Source organism: Fringilla coelebs, assembly GCF_963513975.1.
Source record: "Fringilla coelebs genome assembly, chromosome: 1".
In the NCBI taxonomy this organism is placed as follows: domain Eukaryota; kingdom Metazoa; phylum Chordata; class Aves; order Passeriformes; family Fringillidae; genus Fringilla; species Fringilla coelebs.
This window is the reverse complement of record NC_140028.1, coordinates 50,058,634-50,079,969: the sequence shown is the minus strand read 5'-3', so window position 1 is coordinate 50,079,969 and position 21,336 is coordinate 50,058,634. Positions and strand designations below refer to the sequence as shown.

The window sequence follows — 21,336 nt, the reverse complement described above, 5'->3', positions numbered from 1 at the left end:
AGAACTTCTTGTGATAATCTAAGGAATCTGCAAAAATGCCGTGAAAGAAAAACTGTGACATCTCTAGGCCTATGCAAAAAGACAAATACCAATATATAGACTTCACAGTTTTAAAATGTTTACATGGGGCTGTTTGTTTACTTATCCAAGTATGCTGGGAAAGAAATGCTTTATGTTATTTAACTGATCCCTGATGTAAGCAACTCTTTTTGGATGTCTGAAGGACTAACAGAGCATATGTTGAGTGTTGATGACCTATTATAAATATTGCTCCTTGTAGCTATGCTCAAGGCTGATTTGCAATGAAAAATGCAATTAATAACATCCACAAGCAAGTGAAAACTGAGACTGATGCTTTGTTCCTTTGTGGGTGTGTTTGAAAGAGGACCTGGTACAATTTCCCATCCAGCCATTCTGGGTGCTACCCAAGCAGATTGTCCTTCCATCCCCTTCCCATAGGCTTTTTTAATCATGCCAAGAGAGTGAGTTGGGTTGGCTGGAAAATGGAGTTGTTGTAGGGGTACTTTACTGTCAGTAAGGAATACTGTGCATGGCATGTGGGTGAGCTACCAAAAGATGAGTTGATTTAAACAGGACATAAAACCTCAGGATTATATTCTGCTTTTTTAAGGAGTAAATGGTTATTGCAGGAAGCTACCCCTATCTTTATATTTTGGTTGGAAAAAGAGAATAAAATGAAACTGAAAGAGCAGTTAAGTCAGGGCCTTTTTTTGTTAAAGGTCAATGGTTAGAGTTACATGCATTAAAGTTGCATGTTTGTCATAGTAACACAGGTGAGTAGCAGGTGTTGTGTTTATTTTTGTTTGATTTCCCACTTGTTAGTGTTTATTTTAATGAGCTTGCCGATGAAAAAGAATTTATTTACCTTAACAATTTTGTGACAGATTACATTACAGTTTTCAACAGGGTACAAAAGTGGTGATATAGCTGTACTTTTTCTAACATCTAGGCAAGTGAGATATGCTTACAACAAGTCTTTGAAATTAGAGGTTGTTGAATGTCTTTATAGACCTCTGAGTAGCTGAACCAAACTTGAGAAGTTTTTAGCTTCTGGGTACCTCTAAAAAGCTGTCGAATAGTAGAAAAATCTACTTTTGGTACCTGATGTACCAGACTGTCAGTGTAATTCTCAGCTTTTGCTTGTGTAGATGACCGCTACTTTTTGTTTCCTCCATCCTGGGAGTTACTGTTCACACAGTTCTTTCAATAGTTGAGTGTTTGTTACTGCATTGTGGATGCATTTTTCTCTGGCATGTTATGAGGCCAAGATCAATTTGTAGTCCCTAGATGTGTGGGAACACAAAGTATCCGTGCTTCAATTTCAGGTGTCTGTGGAGGTCTCCAGAAACCAGTGTGAGGTATAGGTACTAAACTGAGACATGTTTGTATGTCTAAAACAGCATAAAGCAATGAGGAGGTTTTTTTAAACTCATCTTGCTGAATTGGAAATAGAAGAAAATATTTTAAAAATAAACAGTAATGAAATATATATGATTTTCAGATCAAAATCAGTCTGTTATTGTGGGGAAAAAGGAAAGTGGTTTTCTCAACGATTTGGGAATAGTTCCTGTGCATGTTTGGTTATTTACCAATACCAATACTGGGTTTTCTGGGGTATAAAGTACCTTTTTAGTACAATAAAAACGTTGTTCTTTGATGAAAATGCTGTGGTTGCAGAAGGGTTGTGGCCCTATGTGATACCCCCATAAACTCATGAGCAAGAAAATCTGAAACACTAACTTGAGTTGCAGAAATAATTGGCAAGTGTCTTATCACTTTCAGACAAAGCCTGCCTCCAGGAGGCATCCTGGTGGAACTTCGGGTGTTCAGGATTCAGATTCATACCAGGCCCCAATTCAGATTGAGATTTAAACATCTGAACAGTCTCAGTCATTTTTCCATCAAATAAAGACTATATCAACAATTGTATGAACAAGATTCAGTCTTTATATCAAGTTTATTTTTTTCTTATTTTTCTTGTGGGTGTTAGGCTCTCTGCCTGGAGCATGATGTATTTTGCCGGTGAACAAATTAAAGGCCATTATGACAGACTTGTGTCAGAAAGAGGAGAAAAGGACACCCTTATACAGTGAAACAAAGTTTTCTCTCAGAGCTAAGTGGACCATGAGGTCAGCACTTTCCCCATGATGAATTATTTACAATAAATTGTCTCTTTCCACAGATTGATATAGAAATTAATGGTGATGCTGTTGATCTGCATATGAAATTGGGTGACAATGGAGAAGCTTTCTTTGTGCAAGAAACCGAGGAGGAAAATGTAAGGACTTTGTGCTTCTTGATGGCTACAATGTAGTAATAACACAGTAATGGGTTAAAAGTGCTTCATACAGTGTTGTCAATATCCTCACTTCTGCAAAAGCTTGATTTTCTGTAACCGAATCTTAGCATCTCTTTCATATGCTGCCAGGGTGCTTGATGCTTTCTACAATTCTGCTGCCAGTAAGAATAAAATAACTAATTATTTTCTTTAATTAGAGCATTATTTGGAAGATGTGCTGAAGTTTTTTGGTTTTTTTGTTTTAGTTAATTCATTCTGTTGACTGCAGTAGTACTGATTGCTGTGTCTTAGAATAATTTTTGCTTTGAGTTATTACAGCTTGTGCTTCTATTGATAAAGGTAGTCTGGTTTTTGGGCATATTTTTAATTTGCCTTACAAATTTTAGCCTAGTTTTTCACAATTTTATTTATGAAGCTTTCACCAGGTAACAGTAACTTCTTTGACTTGAGAATTTATTTTGCAAGAATCTTTTGCAACTGGAAGCTAATGAGCCTCTGAGAAACAGGAATAATTGTTCATTTTTACTCTGGTTTCCTAAGGATATGGGAGATAAGTAACCACAGTATTGGTCAGTCCGAAGAATTGCTTTTGAGTCTGTTGGCATTTTTCAGCAGGTCTGAAGGAAAGTAGTTCTAAATACAAGGTTCCAAAAGGTTTAATGAAAAATGGGCAGAAAAGAGAGGAAAAAAAGTTTTCTCAGAGAAGTAAAAGATAAAGCATTAATTTCTTGTTTATTAGGAATCAGTCTTTTAAGGAAATGAGATTGATCCAGTTTTTAGTTCAGGGTGCTACTTGTTTACTTTGGGGGATCAGAGGAAGCTCTCATATTGAAAGGAGTTACATACAATTTAAAGTGGAAGGAAAAAATAAGCATTAAGACCCCAAATGAACTTGGGGTAGGGATTCGTAACACCTGCACAAGAGGAAGGTTGGGTTCTGTGCCAGTGTACACTATGATTAAAATAAAAACTGAAAGCACTTTTTCACAGATGTGGGCTGTGTCAGACATTGATGGGAACTGCTCAGTCTCATGACTTTCAGAAAGGAAGGGTGATAACCGCTGCCTTTGTCCACAGCAGTGTTTTAAAGGAGCTATTGCGCTTCCATTTTTATTTATAACAAGAGTGCCTTTTCTGTGTATAATGTGTTCTTGAAAGCTGGTAATTCATGCTGAAAATATAGATCAAATTTGCTACAAAGCAAAACTGAGTTGTTCTTACTGCTTGTAGGCATTATTTTCCCCTGCAACTGATCAACATCTTTGTTTGCCTCTTGAAGCTCTGCTTAAGGGATAAATCAAAAACCTCTCATTGCTTTCTTTTTCTCCCCCCCTTAGGTGGCATTCAGAAAGGTCCTTTAAGGGATCAGTCTTTGCATTTTCAGATGCATTTTTCAGAAGTAATACCACTCACCATATAAATACTACTATCCATGTAAATGAGGACAATTTTCCAGCCAGTTTTCTTTTAATTTTTCCTGAGTGTTTTTTTTAAATTTATTTTGTTGTTGGTTACTTATCACTAATTGCGCAGAATATTAACTTCAGTTTAGGTGTAGGCATTTGATTTCAAGGTTTCTCATAATGCAAAATCTGTGTGTCATCAGTGTTGCATAAGGCTGTATTTTGTTCTTTCTCTATTCACTCTACAGCCAATGGAACAAAATTTGTTCTGTAACTCTTCATTCAATGAAAATTTGAATTTAGTTTTAAATAGCAGACTTAGAGCACATCAAAAGTAGTATCAGTGCTCTGGCTGTGTCTCATCAGTGTTCCTGACTAACCTTCTGCACAAGAGCCCAGTAATATAACAGACATCTTGTAATTACTTCTATTCTCTACCATGAAATTGAGTTCCGTAACTTTTTCTCTTCACTATGCAAATTCCATTCTCTTCTGCCTTTGTTCCATCTCATCTTTGTCCGTACACAGTGTTTCTTTCAGACTAGGTGTCAGTGTCGTTTCAGTGTCTTGTTACAATGTAAATAAACCTTAGGCAGTCCATAGCTAAAGCTTTTCCTTCAAAGGGCAGTGGGTTATAATTAGTTGAGGGTTAGTTGTTTGTAAGTTGGTTTTAAGGTGAGTAAATTATGGTTGACTTTTTCTTTTTGAAAGATACTTTACATAAATACTGTCTGACGTGTATGACATGACTGAAGGCACCTTTATAATTTTGTGGATAACACTGAACTGAGAGGAGAGGTAGAGAAGTCAGAAAAAGAGCCACCACAGAGAGCCAGCTTGGCAGGCTGGGAGACTGGACCAACAAGATTCACACCCGGGTTTAACTAAGATGCACATGCAGTCTCATGTAAGTCTTGGAAGTGTGAGCTGGCACACACAGCAGTGCAGGCTGGGATCTGACTGGATGAAATGCAGCTCTGCATCACCTGGCCAGCAGTGTGCTCTGGCTGCAGTGAAGGCAAATGCATCCCAGGTAGCATCAGCAGTAGCACAGCCAACAGGTGAAGGGATGTGGGGTTGTACCGCTCAGCCTGGTGTGTGTCAGATCAAATCTGGAACACACTTTCGGCCTTGCCAGTTCAGGAGAGGCATGGAAAGTTGGAAAGAGCCCAGTGGAGGGCTGGAGAAATTGAAATAGGAAAAAAAGTTGCTGGACCTTATTCTATTGAGCCTAGAGAGGATTCAGGGGAATCTAACCACAGTCTTGCAGTACGTACAAGGTAGTTACAGAACAGACACTCTCTTCACAAATCTGTCTAGTCATAAGGTGGGGTGAAGGGCATGGAGAAAATATCAGCTAGATATAAGGAAAATCCTTCTGTACAAAAGTAGGAATAGGTTGCCTAGTTGCCTAGAGAAGTGATAGACTCCCTCGCTAGAAATGCTCAACCTTTGGCTTTACAAGGCCCAGGATAATCTAACCTGAGGCCCTGCTTTTGACAGGAGTTTGGACCAGATGGTGTCCAGATGTCCATTTCAACCTATACCTTCCCATGAATCTGTTTCAAAATAAACAGCAGTGGATTTAATTAGCCTTTTTTTTCATTAACACATTTAATAAGCCTGGAACTGGCATGCTCAGGGCAGATAACTTCAAAAACATTCCACTGACTGGGTGTTTGCCTTGCTGGCAAAATCAGTTGTTTGTGTCTGAAAACTGTAAGAATACTAACATGCATTTTTCTGAACTTTTTGTAATCATTGTTGGTGAACTTGCTTCCTTTCTAGATATCAGCTTCATACCATTGGGCATCTTTGTGTCTAAATATAGGTGCAAGGATTAATCTATAGCTGACAACTACCCTGTGTGCACAAAACAAAGTGGAAAAAAAATAGCCGTTTTTTTTTCCCCCTAGGAAAAAGTTCCTGCTTATTTGGCAACATCTCCAATACCCACTGAAGATCAGTTTTTTAAAGACACTGACAGTCATTTGAAATCGGGAGAAAATGAGAGGACATGTGCAAACTCAGAAATTCCACATTCTGGAGAAACAGAGACTGTATTCACCCCTGGTTCTGTGAAAAAGAAAAAAAGAAGAAGAAAGAAATACAAACAAGATAGCAGGAAAGAAGATCAGATCTCTTCTGCTGGGACTGAAGACATTTTTGAAATGGAAATAAGCTCAGATGATGAGAAAAGTGTACAGCCCCTAAGGTAAGCTCTTTGATAGTTGCTGTTTTCACTTTTACCACTGAACATTTAAAAGGTGACTTGTTCATTTCCTCCATGCAAGTATTGCACAAGTTTTGGTAGGCTCTGCCTACCAAACAACAAACAAACAAAACTCCAAACAGGTATCTTCCAAATCTTCACAGATTTGCCTTAAAATTGGGCCATTTTTTAATGAGCATGAGCTGCAGTTAAACCCATTCATTCTGGTGAAGAAGTGTTGCAATGATCTGTTGTGAGTGAGAAAGTTTCTGTGTAATTTCTCTGATGAGGCAGAATGATCTTCTGATGTGTCTGGTAGCCTCTAGATAGACTGCAGGGGAATGCCTGTAGCACACCACATCTGAATTTGGCTTCTCTGTAACCTGAAGTTTACCATGGCAACTGAAAATTGTGTAAATGAATGTCCCTTCGTGTTAGTAAGGAGAATTCTTTATACATGAGTGAAGAAGGTGGAGAGGGGGAAAGAGGAAAAAAATCAAACCTGTATTTTGAGGTAGATAAACTCTTAGTAAAGGGGAGCTTGTGCTAAAGTGGTAGCACATACTAATAAGCTGAAGAGGTCTATAGGGCAGGAAAGATTAAGGTGATAAATGAAAGCACTCAAGCGTATAAATGCTTCAAATCCAGGAAAAGCCTATTCATCAGGACTTGGTTTTCAAGAAACCAAATTAGGTGTTTCACTGGATGGCATTGTTGTTAGATGTAATACTGGCTGAATAAATTCAAGATCAGGTCTGGGAATTGAAAGAATGTTTTGGTGTAAGAGAGTAAAATGCAGCTGAGAAAACTCCTTCAGTATGGATCTTCAAAGCAGTCTCAAATTAAGTACCAGACAAAAAGGTTAGTGCAACAGGAAAACATAAATGTTATCATACCTATGACCAGTAATACACAACAAACAAAATCTGGATTTTAAAGTGTTTTTTTAGAGTGTCTGTGGCTTTCTTAGTTAATTTGCCTTTATTTATTAGTGTCATATTTATGTAACTGAATTGTCATTTAGATATTTACCACTCTGTTTAAGTCTTGGCATTTCGTTTGGTTTGAAATTTTTTTTTTTCAGTTTAAGTAAAGGAAGACCTTTGCTTAGTCTTTAGATGCAGTTATTAAGACAACAATAAACTTGTCATAGTAAAAACCATCAAAAATAAAAACAACAAATACAGGAAGAGAGAAATATAACCCAATAATTGTGTATTCTTTTTTTAATGTGTCATTACAAATGTATGAAGTATCTAGGAATGGCTGTAATAGTGGCTGCTTTCATCCAGTGTTTAGGATTCAGATTGCTATTCTAGCAATTATCTTACTTTGTCTAGAGGTGAATAAAAATGGTGTCTTTGATCAGAATGTTGAATGTTTAGTCATAGCTGAACAGACCATGGTGTTTTCATCAAGTTTACTCTGGTTTTATTTTTTCTATTCTTTATAATGAAAGCTTGGCAAGACTTTTTATTTCTATGCTTTTTTTTTAATGTGTATAAGCAGAAACAGCAGTAGAATTACATTATCAGACAAGGTGTTATAAAGCAAAAAGAAGATGATTTTATAAAAGAATGGTGTTTTCTTGTGAACAGCAAGTAAATGCAGAACTGAAAAAAAAACCCACTGTAATGGTGAAGGCCCAAATTCGTTAGGTTTGTGTCTCTGTCAGTTAGTCAAGTTTATATAAACTCATTTCAGTGAGCTACCAGGGCAGGGCGTAAAATGCCTTGCAATAGGCATGCATTTGTTTTCTTCCCAACTGAAGATATGGTTGTGAAGAAGTGTTTGTGAGTTTTCTCTTCAAACCCTGTGGGGGTGAAGGTGGTATCAGTAGTTTTGTTTGAGGTTATGTTGTTTTGGCTGGTTGTTTCTTGGGTGGTTTTTTTTAGTTATAAATGTGTGGCTCTGAAAAGGAAGAAGAAAGATAAGAAATTAGAAACTTAACTGTTCTTAGGCATGGCTTCAGGTTTCAAAGTGTTATTAGGAAAGGAAAAAGGAGGCTGATGTTTTAACAGGAAGGTCAAAAATTCAGTCATAGGTGCCAGTATATAATGTGTTATCTCTTTGGTTTTTTTATAAAGCAAAAAACAAGATGTTTCCTGTTTCTTGGGAAAATCTATTACCAAGAGTTTATCAGCTTTTTTCAAAGTATGTTCTTTGTCTTTTCCAACTATGATTTAGATATGTTAGTAGTGCTAGACTTATGTAAAATAATATTAGGAAAACTGAGATTATACTATGTACAACTCAGAAATAGAGGACATTATTTCTCCAGTGCTAAGGGTGTTAAAGGGTTAAAGTGGTTATCTGTCTCTGAAATCGTATATCTTTATTTAGACTATATGTAAAGTGGACAACAATGAGAAGATGTGGTAGTGCTATTTATAAATGTTGCAAAATAAATAGCTTAGAGTTGACAGTGCAGCTTGAAGTTACAAGTTGATGCATACTGATTTTTCCCCTTGTATTTTCAATGATCTCTGACTACATTTAATATTTAACTTTTGTGTTTATCCAGTTATCAGTTAAATTTGATTTTTTGCATCCTTTGTATGAACCCTTCTTGTTGCTAATTTCCAGTGAATAAAATTTGTTCAGTACCACTCATGTCATCCTGCCTCCCTCCCCACTGAAGTAAAGATAATGAGGACCTCTTTAATATTTTTTTATGTTTACTTAGTTGTTCAATCATACTTTTTTTCTCTCTTTTGGCAATACTTAGTACTGCTGACAACAATAGCATGAAACATATTTCTGTCACACTTAGTTTATGAATACAAAGGATGTACAGTCTCTGCAGTTCTCATCTTAAATCAGGCAGCATCATCAGGTTTCATAAGAATACTACTTCAGAATAAGAAGTGGAGCTAAAAAACATTTTTGGACTTCAGCATTTACCATAACCTAGACTGTTCCAAACGAAAGACTTGTGCAAATGAGGTAGATCACTGTAACTGTTTAGTGTCTAATTGAGTAGGCATGCAAATTCTAAATATTTACACATTTGATAATAGCACAATGTTTTATTTCCTCCATCCATAAGAGAAATGAGCCATTAGCATTCCAAAACAAAACCAGTGCAACTGTGCGCTGGAATAAAAATAGTTTTTTCTTTCATAATAATGGCTTAAAATAATTTCTGTTGTATTTTGCACTCAGATTCATGTCTTCCTTGTATTCTTATCTACTGTATATCCATGATGCCCTTGATCTAACCTCAGACACGTTAGTATCCTGAGAATAGGTATTTATTCAGTTAAATTCAGAAAGCTGTAAAAAGATCTGAAGTACTTCATGATGGTAATATTTCAAGGGGACTTCTGTGTAAAATAGGGTGTATGCCTGTTCAGTGGGCCTTACTGTTGTTGGGTGTGGGTCTTTGATGTAGATATTGAGCAGACTTCCCAGTGCAAAACAAACCCCACTGTTCAGAAAAGTGCATTATTTTATCTCCTTGTTGTAGTTGATGTTAATTATGAGCCTCTTGGGTAAGTTGTGATGCTAGTACCTACCCCTGGTTTCTTACTGTTTTAATTTGTCAAATGTACATTGTCAAAACTAACCTTTCTAATTCAACTTTTCCAGTGATTGTAAAATTCATATAGTAAAGTTCACTGTGTATAAATTTATGTTCATCTTTGTGTTTTGTTAATATTATCTGTCTGTGTAGAGTAAAATCACTAACCATTACTCATGTAGTGTAGTGTCATTTATGCTATTGTGACTTCTTCAGTATTAACTTCCAGGAGCAGTAGATTTTAAAACTTGCAATATTTTCAAGTATTAATAATAGTTTTTAAAGACTTTTAAAGTTACATAAAGGTGTCTTGCAAACAACAAATCCTTTAAGCTATACGCTCCTTACTTTTGCTCTTAGATTTTTTTTTAATAACACAGATTTCTTATAGCTGACTTAATGTCTTATGTGTCTCCACAGAGGATCCTCAAATTCGTCACCGAAAGGCGAAGAACAAAAAGAATCTTTGATTTATCATTCGAAAGACCATTACCCCTTATCTGATGGAGACTGGTCCCCTCTGGAGAAGTAAGTCACTTTGTAATGTCATCATTTGTGTAATGATGAGTAATTATAAAAAAAAAAATTACTATGCCTTTTTACTAACTTCCCCCCTCATCTGTAAAACTGTTAAACTTGCCCAAGTTCTGTGATAGCAAATGCAACACTTGATACTAATTTGAAACTTTGGGAAATTTACAAAATGTATTATTTCATTGTTAAAGAGAGGAAATACAGTTAATAAGATTCCCTCAAGCTAAGAAGGGTATGGAAAGTTGGTATGTTCCCTATGATTCACCCTAGCATAAGTAATACTTGATCTGCAAGAACACAAAAGTGATGAGTATGTTAAGGTACATTTTACTGTGTGAAGTAATCCTAATTGCTCAAGATAAAGCCAGATCCTGAGGTTGAATCATATTCAACTTCAGAACAGGGGATTTGCTGTAGTTCTGTATCTTTCTTTGTCCAGAGATAGTGAAATCATCATCTGTTGACTGTGGATTCTTAAAAATAGCGTAATACAGCTTCCCAGTCAGTTTTCAGTGACCAGGGCTCTTCTGTCCATACATTCAAGTACATTCTTCAGTACATTCTGATGTTTGTGCTATTCCTCTTGCATTCAGTTTGTAATTTTTCAAGGCTCACACTTTGGATTTCACCACTCTAACCTCAATTTCTATATGCATAAGAAAGCATTTTGTGCTTAAGTGGTAGTATTTGAGGTAAATTTTGTACTTTTCCTGAACCTTGGACATATAGGGGAGGGCATATGTGCCTCACATAGCATGCTAAGTAGTATCATGATTCATCCAAACTCTTTGGCTAGTGTCTAGTTGTACTGCTTTTCAGTTTGGTGGAGGAATCTGCCTCATAGCAGGTACATGCACAAGGTCAGTGAGGATTACTGGTCAGCCTTCCATCATGACCATTGTTGCTTGTTACCTGCTCAGTGCACAAGTACATGTCCTGCATCAGTATGTGGTGCGGAATGGAAGAGTTCAACCTTCAGCCAATATTTTTTGAAGTGTGTGTGATCTTTCTGCTTCAGGTGTTTGCAGGGCTGTGGTATCAGTGGAGTCAGAATGTACCACACCATGCTTGGTGCCTGCTAATTCCCCCAGTGCATAGCTTGTTAATGAACAGAAGCACTTGGACAGGAAATCCCATTATCATTCCTTTCTATGTTTTGGGCTGACAACCACATCCTCAATTACACTTAATGAGATGCAGTTCTGAAATGTTCCCCAAAGGTTTGTGGTTTGTGACTGAAAAGCAGTCACAGTGTTTGACCCTTAGGACTGACACATTGCTGTATGGATTATCATCACCCAAATGACTGTAGCATGGAGGCTGATACTTATTTTCAGTTTATAAAACTCTGAGCTAACACTGACTAGCAGGTTATATCTGGGAGAGATAATTCATACATTTCTTCTCATTTATGTGTTATGGGGCCAGTCTGCTCTAATAACTTGTTTGTGCCTCATGTGAGGTATCTGGGCTTTTCACAGTTCTGGGGTTGTTTTTGACAAAAAGTTACCCAGTCCAGATTGCAGTTCAACAGAGAAATTGGCAATTTTCCTTTTTATCTTTAGGGAAGTTGTTGGGTCAGGGATTCTCTGACACAAGCCATCTAGGAGAAGAGAAATTTTGCTTTAAATTACTTCTCCTAAGCCATCAAAGAAAGATTTTATTGTGTAGCTATCATACAGAGGAAGAGAAATGGGAGGTTTTAATAATGTCCTGTTTGGAGATCTGAAAAAGCTAACTAACTTAGAGTTCAATTGGTTGTCTTGCTCTTCAGAACCCTTGCAGGGAGCTCAAGGAAGAAAATAGCACAAGTCCTTTCCATGGGGACACTTCTGTTTGCCCTACTCAGTGTAATGAGATGGATAGCACAACTATTTGATACCTGATGCCATCAGTATTCTGCCTTTTGGCAATGTAGGCACACCTAGGTCACTATTACAAGCATGGGCCTTTTGGTTAAATACTTCTGCCTGAGAGTGACAGTGAAAAACATACCTTGAGGGAAATAGAATAGTCTTAGGGTCACAAAGTCCTGAAATAGTCAATCTTTTGCAGGATCAGCTGAATATTAAGAATTAGACTTAGAAACAGGTTAATATTGTGCATAGCTTCCAGGTGACTTGTGGTGTAGGTGGAATAAATTATTTGACAGGTAGGGAAAGTTAGTTCATGTTCTTCCTGAAAACAAAGGTGTACATGTATTTTCATCAGTGTGTCACTTTAAACAAGCTCCTCTAACAGTATGGAAAATGTCATTCCTGTATGACATTGTTAATGGAGAACTGAGGGGAAAAATATCAGTTTTCTTTTTGTGTCCATGGATGATGAAGGCTGGAAGTCAACTGAGATGACAACTCACCATTGTAGAGATGTTTAAATGTCCTGATATCTTGGATTTTTAGGATGTCCTCTCAGAGCAATATGAGGAATTCTTACTGTCTGGATTGTGATCTGTGTAATGTCTGTTTTTGCAGTCTGAATTGTGATCACAGTTTAGTCCTGTATGATACTACAAAACCTGAGTTCCTCAAACATTCAGAAAGTTTGATATATGGTGCTGAATTAGGTAACTAATCCTTGCAGGAATTTTGTATGGAAAAAAAAAATCCATGTATTAAATACCTGTAGGGAGTTACTTTAAAATTTTCAGTATTAAATCATTGAACAACCTAAATTGGAAGTGACCCAAAAGTTCATCTGGCCCAAGCTTTCATGGGAGAGGGAGCCTCAAAGAGATTGTCTAGCACGCAGATCAGTCACAAATTACAAGTGCAGCAAGTGCAAAGACAAGTGTGCAATCGTGAGCTGGGATGGACACCCCCAAAAAGCTGAACACAAGCTGAGATCTGTGTGTTTGGGAGCAGCCTTGCTGACCTGGGGGACAGCAGAGCATGTCTGCAGTAACAAAGGCAAACTGGATCCTGGGCTGCATCCATGGGGCATTAGTGACAGAGACAGAGATGTGATTATCCCTCTCCTTTTAGTGCTGGTCAGGCCTCACATGGAGGGCTGTGTCCAGTTCTGGTCCCTGCAGTTTAAATTCAAATACTGAGGTTTGTTCATATAAACCCAAACCATAATATGTTATGAATGTCGAAGTGTAAAAAGAGCACCATTTCTATAATATGGAATATAATTACTCTATTCAAGGAAGGATAGACAAAACCTTGAGTTTCCTTTAATCTCTAACATCTTAAGTGCTAAATGATTTTGAAATTGCTCCTTTCTAGCATTTTGTAGGGTGTTCTTCTGGCTAAAAATTAATCTCAACTGAAGTAAATTTTAGAAGTCTGTTTCTGATTTATGGATAATAACCACTGTAGGAAAAATAGGATGGATTTTAAAGGTCATTTAGTCCAAACACATCTGAAGGAAGTTTCCAAGTAATCTCCTTTTCCTTTCCTCAGTTATCTTCTGAATGTTTTTTCCCCTGCATTGGGAATTGATGTTGTTTTGTGCAGTTGTGAGTTATGTTTGCAGGACTTTTATTATTCAAGTCTCTGCATAGCAAGAGACTTGAAATGCTGAAATGCTGTATTTTTACAGAGCTAAGGAATTTAAAACTATTTTCTGTCTTATTTTCAATGAACTTTTTAGTTTTGTTCTTCTTCTGTTTGAAAAATGGAACATGGGCTGAAGGGAGAGCCATTCCTGCACTGCAGATGCAGTGGAGGAATCTGTTTTGTGTGATCACTATGTAAGTCCTTTAATGTCTTTAATGTGATTTTGGTTTTAACCTAATTTCTCACCGTTTGAAAACCCTGCTGGGCTTCTTGCCATGTTGCCAAATAATTGAAGCTCTGTTAAGCTGTTGAAAACTCTACCAACAGTAGCTGGACAACAAATACATTAATGCATTTTAAACACTGGCTTTCTTTTTTCTTTTTCTTTCTTTCTTTCTTTTTTTTTTTTTTTTTACTCTTATTGATTTGGTAGCCCTTTCTCTGAGCAAGTCTGCCCTAAAAGTGATTCAGAACTAGAAGTTAAGCCTGCTGAGAGCTTGCTCAGATCTGAATCTCACATGGAATGGACATGGGGAGGATTCCCAGAGTCAACCAAGGTAAATGTCTTTATTGTCTCTAACTTTGTAACTGACTTTGGCATATTTAAGACTTTCCTAGGGGAGGATTGGAAATCTGCTGCTGTTGTTCAGATACAGCTGAAATGGGGAAGTAGCAGCCTCTTGTGGCAGGCAGAGAGAGTCAGCTTTGTTGGGTTCAAAAGTTGCTCAACAAAGAAATCCTAGAAAACCTAGCAGTGAAAGTCTGAAATTTTTGAATTTTTAGTCAGAATGTGAGGGAAACAATTTAAGACATTAATTTTCTTTATTGTAGAGTAAGTTCTGTTTCATTCTAGAGGAACTGTAGCCTTGATAAGAGTGAATTGGGATCTAGCAGAGGCCCTGGTAAAGCCACACTTAAACTTTCTCCTTACTGTGGTTTTATCAAGTCAGTGCTTTCTCTATGTCAGTTTTTTTACTTAACTTGTAAATAAGCTCCTATGAAAATTCTTTTGCAGGCAACTTTGCTAATATGGTGAGATATGTTTTATGTTGCTACAATACTTGTTTAAGGTATTTTCTGGTTTCCTTGTGTGATGAGAACTTGTACCATGGGTACAAATTTAATGTTTAGAATGGAATAATACAAATGGGTGGAGTGAAAGGATTGACTAGACTTTTGTTTTTCAGATAAGTAAGAAAGAAAAACTGGAACATTGCAGAACAGCTACCATTACTCCATCAGAGAAGACTCATTTTAGGGTTATCCTCAGCTCTGATGAAGTTGAAGACGATGATGATGTGAAAGATTCTGTCTGTACAGTACTGAAACCTGAGCCAAGAACTCATCCTCTCCTTAAGCAGATGGATGCTAAAGACTCTCTTGCTTCTGCAATCATAGAACCGCAAGTTCCCTTGCCAATGGATAGTGATCCTCAGCCCAGAATATTGATGGATCCTTTACCTGAAACAAAACCAACAGCAAAAACTGACTCTCCTTCAAAAAAGAAAGGTATGGAATAAAGCTCTTGATTTTTATCCTCAGCGCGATCTACCAAACTTGAGGTCATAGTGGAAAAAGTGTAAATGTGCCTTTTCATTTTTTCCTGTTTAAAGTTATATCTGACTAAAATTATAATGAAAACGCTGGAACTTAAAAATGAGAGAAATGAGTGTGAATCTTCCATGATTATGTTTGTATTTAACGTGTCTGGGTAACTTCATCTTAGTAATCTCAATTGTTAAAATTAACAGGTGTGCACAAGCGAAGTCATCATCAAGGCCCTGATGATATTTACTTGGATGACCTAAAGGCTTTGGAACCTGAAGTTGCAGCACTCTACTTTCCCAAAAGGTAATTTTGAAGTAAAATGCTGTAAATCTGGGTGATTCTGCAATTGCATTACCTGCATCCTTACATGTATTATTTATGTGCCAGTTCTGATAAAAAGAATTGCACTTCAGGTTTTTGGGCTTTTGTGAAGTATTCAGTACTTATCTCATTGTGAAAATTGTAATTTGACAAGAAACACATTGAAAGATCACATGGGAGGGGACTACTGAGAGTTTTCCTCTTGTGGAACCTGTATGTTCTGCAGACATAGAGGGGAATATGTTTAAACTGCTTTTGTACCAGTGCTCTTGTTCAGCCATATTGTAAACTTTTCAGTGGATCAAACTAGGGACTCCATCCTTAAATGACAATGGGATTTTTTTTTAAAAGTAATTTTTCTTTTCTGTTGTACATTCTGCAATGCACAGTGTTCTGAAAACACTAAAAGCAGTGCCCTTTTTTCCTTTTTCTTACTTTACAACTTTCTGGTAAAGATTGAGGAGCGCAGTATTATTCTGCAGAAGTAGAATGTAGAGGATGTTTTCTTCATTTAAATCCAACTTAGGCAAGAAATGCATTTGTTGCTGAATTGAGGGGTATGTTAGGAGAACTGGAAACACTCTGCCAATATTATGAAGGGTTGGTGTGGATGTATGTGTCTGGGTTTTTTGTTAGGTTGGTTTTAGATTTTTATTGTAAAATTACTTAAAAATTCAAAAGCAAGATTTTTTGGGGGGAGTAATGATATAGTGTGTTCTGTAACCTAAGATCTACGTTTTTTTGCAAGTAAAATACTTTTCACTTTCCTTTAGTGATTCCGATCCTGGCTTCAGGCAGTGGACAGAGTCAGACACCCTTTCTGGTTCCCAGTCACCCCAGTCAGTGGGAAGTGCTGCTGCTGATAGTGGTACAGAGTGCATGTCTGATTCTGCTATGGACTTGCCTGACGTTACGCTTTCACTTTGTGGAGGTCTCAATGAAAATGGAGAGATTTCTAAAGGTATGTGAAAGACTAAAGGAGAAAGAGGAATTGAGCTCAGGCAGCTAAACAAATGAAGTGGCTTGAATGCTCAGATTTCCTCCTTGCAAAACTTTGGCTTATTAACTGTCCTCACATTGAGAAAAAGGGATAGAAAGTCTTTAATTTTTCTAAAATTCTCCAGCATTTTCCAAGCTGAGGTAGCAGAATTGAACTTCATATTAATCAAGGATGCTTCATGTCTTGAGTAGCTTTTGTCTCCTCCTTTGTACTATATATTATTTTTCTGACCAACTACATCAATTTCTGGTTGCCAGTCCTTGCTTAGTCCTATGTAAAACTTAACAATTCATCTTCTTTCCACTTGCCTCACAATTTTTCTTTTCCAGTTTTTTTTCAAGTGAGGAAAAAAAAACCCCTTTGTGTTGGACTATGTTTTCTGCTCTACTTCTATCCCAAATGATAGTTTACCTCTAGATTTTTACTAGCTGATTTTTCTCTCTTAATGCTTTAGTCTGTTTACTATTGAAGATGTATGTATTTTTGAAGGAGCTTTTAGGAGTATAAAATCTTCAAGAACATATACTGCAGTGTTTTAACATTAGTTTTTTAAATGGTCATCCAGTCTCTAATACCTTAAGTGACATTTGGGTGCTTATTAGTAAAGACTCAGGACTGTTCTTGTGGTAACATGGTAGCAATACTGGATTTGATTGGCAAGAAGGATGTCTTGATTGCAGGGATCTTACACTGAATCGTGGATTTCTGCAAACATATATAGAAACTAGTTGTGAAAAGGCTAGTTAGTGACAGTAGTAGTTTTCCAAACCTGAAAAGCTGGCATCACCCTTCCCCCTCTTCTTCTAGTGTAGTATGTAGGCCCCTTACCTGCAGTCATGATTTTGGAAGAAAGTTTGCCTAGACAAGCATGGCTTTCTTCCTCCAGCCTTTGAACTGAATTAGTTCCTCCTTATCTTTCCTCTTCTAATTTCTTAATACTCTTTACTGTGACTGTTGAAGTGATTCAAGGCTTTTTCTGGAGGAAGGAGGCAGTCACAGGTAGGCCTTGACAGGTAAGCCTCAATTAGCACATCCTTAGTGATACTACAAGATCAGCACTCTGAAATGACAGAAGGGGTTTTCCTAGATGTAAGCTAATCAGACATTTTGGGATTTTATGTTATTACTTTCTAATTAAAATCTCTTTCTATTGCAGAAAAATTCATGGAACATATCATTACTTATCATGAATTTGCTGAAAACCCTGGACTCATAGATAATCCTAATTTGGTAATACGGATTTATAACAGGTAAATTCTCTGTGTCTTGTAATTAGGTTACAGAAAATCCCATTTCAGATCTGGTCTCTGAAGTGAGCATGTTTCTCAGCTTCCATTGCAGTTTCTGTGTGAATCTGTTTGAACCAAAGATTTGCATTAAATTTCGCTTTAATTTTTTTTTTCCTGTAGTTGCCACTGATGTTGAATGGTATATATTAAAATTACTCTGCTTGCAGAAAATGTTAGTGTTAGTGGTTGGTAGCAAATACGTTTTCATCAACACAAGGACAAGTTTTTCATGCTGATATTTATTGATCTGTAGCTTTTGTAATATCTTACCAATAACATGTTTTAAAACAGGTATTATAACTGGGCATTGGCTGCTCCTATGATTCTGAGTTTGCAGGTGTTTCAGAAGAGTTTGCCTAAGGTAAATAGATAAATGCATGCTTTCTTTGAAAATTTTGTATGTAGTAACACCTGATTATCTCTTTGTTTTTCTATACTAATTAAAAACATGTCTAATTTTTTAGGCTACTGTTGAGTCTTGGGTCAAAGAAAAGATGCCAAAGAAGTCTGGAAGGTGGTGGTTCTGGCGCAAGAAAGAAAGCATGACTAAGCAGGTGGCTGAGACCTATTGGGATTTTTTTTTTTTTCTGTTAGATGTTAAAAGATAAAAAAATAGTTATTTGTCAGAAGTACCTCAAAACACTGCTCATATAGTTCAGCATCACTGATGGCCAGCTAATGCTGCAGCAGCTGTAGCTGCATCTGTTTATTTAGCCTCAAATACTGCATCATTGCCTGGTGCTTTAGTTGTGTCAACAAAATTTATTGTATCTGCCCATTGCACATTAATCTTAAAATTCTTTCTTCTAAACCATAAGCATTTATCAGAGCTACTCTTCAGTCACTGCAGTATGTTCTAGGAATGTACACACAAATAAGTAGGTGCTGCACTGCATAATGCTTAAGCTGAGACACCCTATTTTAGACTGAATTAAGCTTTCTAAACCTTGAGTATTGGCCCTCAACTTACTTCCCCACAAAAGAGTGATTTATCAGCTCAAAGGTTGACAGCTCCTTTTAATGCTAAATTTATCGTGTTAAACTAGCAGTTCCCAATTTCTGGCACACAGAGTCTTGTTTCCTGAAATAAGTAAAAGCTTTAATAGAATTTCTTCATAAGCATCCTTTTCAAAAATCACTTTTAGGAATTATTATGTAGAATGTTGATTCTTAACCTTAATATAGTTCATGTACTATTTTGGTAGGTATTTTTAACTTGGATTTGTTTAAAATGCCTAAAATGTCAATATATTCTTTATTATCATGTTACTTTAGATACCAGAGGCAAAAGAGGGGAAAACGGAGACGCAAAGAGCAAATGAACTGCCAGCAACTATAAAAGAGCAAGTTAATAGTAGGTGTGTTCCTGTCTGAAGACTTATCTGTGGACTGAATAGTGCCTTTTTCCCTTTTTTTTTCTTTTATTGAATGAAGAATTCAGTAGTAATGTACTATGGGAAAAAACATGTAAGCTACTGAAGAGAAACCAGATGTGTATAGCAAACAACTCAGCAAAAGAATGTGGCAGCAAACATTGTAGGAACTACAAATACACTACAATTATTTCCTAAATGCTGTTGTGTTTATTTCTTAAATTGTAACAGAAATGACAGAACAAATACATAGATGGTAACCTTTATCAATAGGCCACTTCTCTGTAAATACAGTGATATTGTTTCTGATACACTTTGTAATACTTTTTTTTCTTTTGTGAAGGCCTAATATTGTATTAATAATTTGAACCATGTGGAATTTTTTGTAACATTAAATAATTGAAACAATAAAATAGTATTCATCGCAGTGCACATGTTGCCCAAGTTGTGGTAGAAAGCTATCAGTGCTTAAAAGCACAAAACTCTCCCATTCTAGGGTATTTATTATGCATATGCATATTCCCTGCATGATTTTGCAAAGGTACTTGTAAATGTTGGTTTCTTAAAGGTTTGAAGAACTAAATATATTGTGATTTAATACTTCAGAGAAACTAAATGCTGCTTTTAATCTTGAAATCTCTAATGAGCAGGAAAATAAATCTGTGAATAACCTTAAAAGGTGAGCTACTCCACTAACACCTACAGTTTAAATGCCATAGTAACTGAGGAAGCTGTTTTTAAAAACGAAGCAGTGCTACCCATTTAATGTCCCTAATTCATCAACACAGTATTAGTGACCACCTGCCACTGTGTCTCTACTAAACCCATTGTCTATGGAGCCAGCTGGGAATAGTCATATTTAGAGCTCCAGTACTGGCATTCCAAGTCTTACTTGCTTACTGGCATGTACTGGCTTTATCTGGGCATTCACTAGACCATAGGCTTCCTTAATTTGTGCTATCAGGTAGCAGCAAATCCTCAGCAGAAATTACTGTGGCATAAGCATCTAACTGTTAAAGAAGGATTTTATGTAGCTTACATTTATTCTGGTTGATGTCACGTTAGGCCTCCAGAGGATGATTCTTCTAGTGATGAAGCATCCCAGGAGTTGAAGGAATCCCTGAAAATGGATTCTGCCCCAACAGAGCATCCACCCCATGGGAATGTTACATCTTATAAGAAGTCACTTAGACTGTCTTCAGACCAGATAGTAAGTGACATGCCTGTCTTGTGCATAGGATGATTCAAAATCCTTAAAAAAAAAAATTCTTTAAAAAGAAATTTAACATGTATTCCTGTGCAAGGGTAGGCAGCTGCAGGGAATTTCTGATAATTTTTCTGGTTTGGGTTTTTTTTTTTTTTTTTTTTTTAAGAATCTGTTTGAATTAAAAAATAGTAATTTCTTTTTAAGTTCTATAATCAAACTTCTATGTTAAGATGTTGCCAGAAAAGTGGGATTGTTTGCTTCTGCAGTTTGGATATCCTGGGATCTGCACATCTGTGTAATAGCACACATTTAAATTGGTGTGCAGTTTATTCACTGCGGTCTAACTTAACTTAAAAGTTAGTTCTGCTACTGTCTATTTATGATTTTCATCAGAGAAGAATTTTGAAGAAAGCGTCCACTAAGCAGAAGATACTGTTGTATGCTATGGCAAACTGGGAGTTCAGTTTGACAGTGCTGCAAGTCTGCTGTAGTAGCAAGAATTAAAGTGGCAGAGGGTGAAATACCTGCTGCTTTAAGCAGTACAAGAACTGTGGACATACACATGTACCCAGACTGCAACAGACTTGGACAGCAAAACTGTGCCTGTGTTAAACCGTGGTTCACTTTTTGATGAGTTAATCAAGATAGACACGGAAGAATATATGAGCCATTTTGGCAGCTCCTAAAAATTTTAGAGGTCGAGCAACTTACGTTTTCATTTACTTTTGTCCTACAGGCAAAGTTGAAGCTCAGAGATGGCCCTAATGATGTTGTATTTAGTATTACAACCCAGTATCAAGGGACTTGCCGTTGTGCAGGAACAATATACCTCTGGAACTGGAATGATAAAATCATAATATCAGACATTGATGGAACAATAACCAAGTAAGTATTTTAGGATATTTTCTTTCTTTGGTTTTTTTTTTTTTTTTAATCTTGCTTTATTGATACTGCTTTTCAAAACAAGGTAAAGAAACTTTATTTAAGACCACTATTAAAGGATGTTTGTTAATAACATTGCTTTTAATTTTAATTTGTACTTGCCTTTAAAGCAAACTATAAAATGTATTTTAAAAGAATAATGCCGAGATGATAACATTTAT

The 21,336-nt window shown here is 36.6% G+C and overlaps 1 protein-coding gene across 1 annotated transcript in view; it reads left to right on the top strand.

The window, feature by feature from the left end:
* LPIN2 (lipin 2) overlaps nt 1-21,336 on the top strand; it is a 43,807-nt gene that overhangs the window by 14,286 nt on the left and 8,185 nt on the right. Inside the window, exons 3-15 of the mRNA XM_084204246.1 lie at nt 2,204-2,299; nt 5,640-5,938; nt 9,879-9,986; nt 13,929-14,052; nt 14,683-15,004; nt 15,247-15,346; nt 16,138-16,325; nt 17,521-17,614; nt 17,945-18,014; nt 18,118-18,207; nt 18,929-19,011; nt 20,092-20,236; nt 20,970-21,118. Coding sequence (XP_084060372.1) covers nt 2,204-2,299; nt 5,640-5,938; nt 9,879-9,986; nt 13,929-14,052; nt 14,683-15,004; nt 15,247-15,346; nt 16,138-16,325; nt 17,521-17,614; nt 17,945-18,014; nt 18,118-18,207; nt 18,929-19,011; nt 20,092-20,236; nt 20,970-21,118 — 1,868 coding nt within the window. The remainder of the gene's footprint in view (nt 1-2,203; nt 2,300-5,639; nt 5,939-9,878; nt 9,987-13,928; nt 14,053-14,682; nt 15,005-15,246; nt 15,347-16,137; nt 16,326-17,520; nt 17,615-17,944; nt 18,015-18,117; nt 18,208-18,928; nt 19,012-20,091; nt 20,237-20,969; nt 21,119-21,336) is intronic.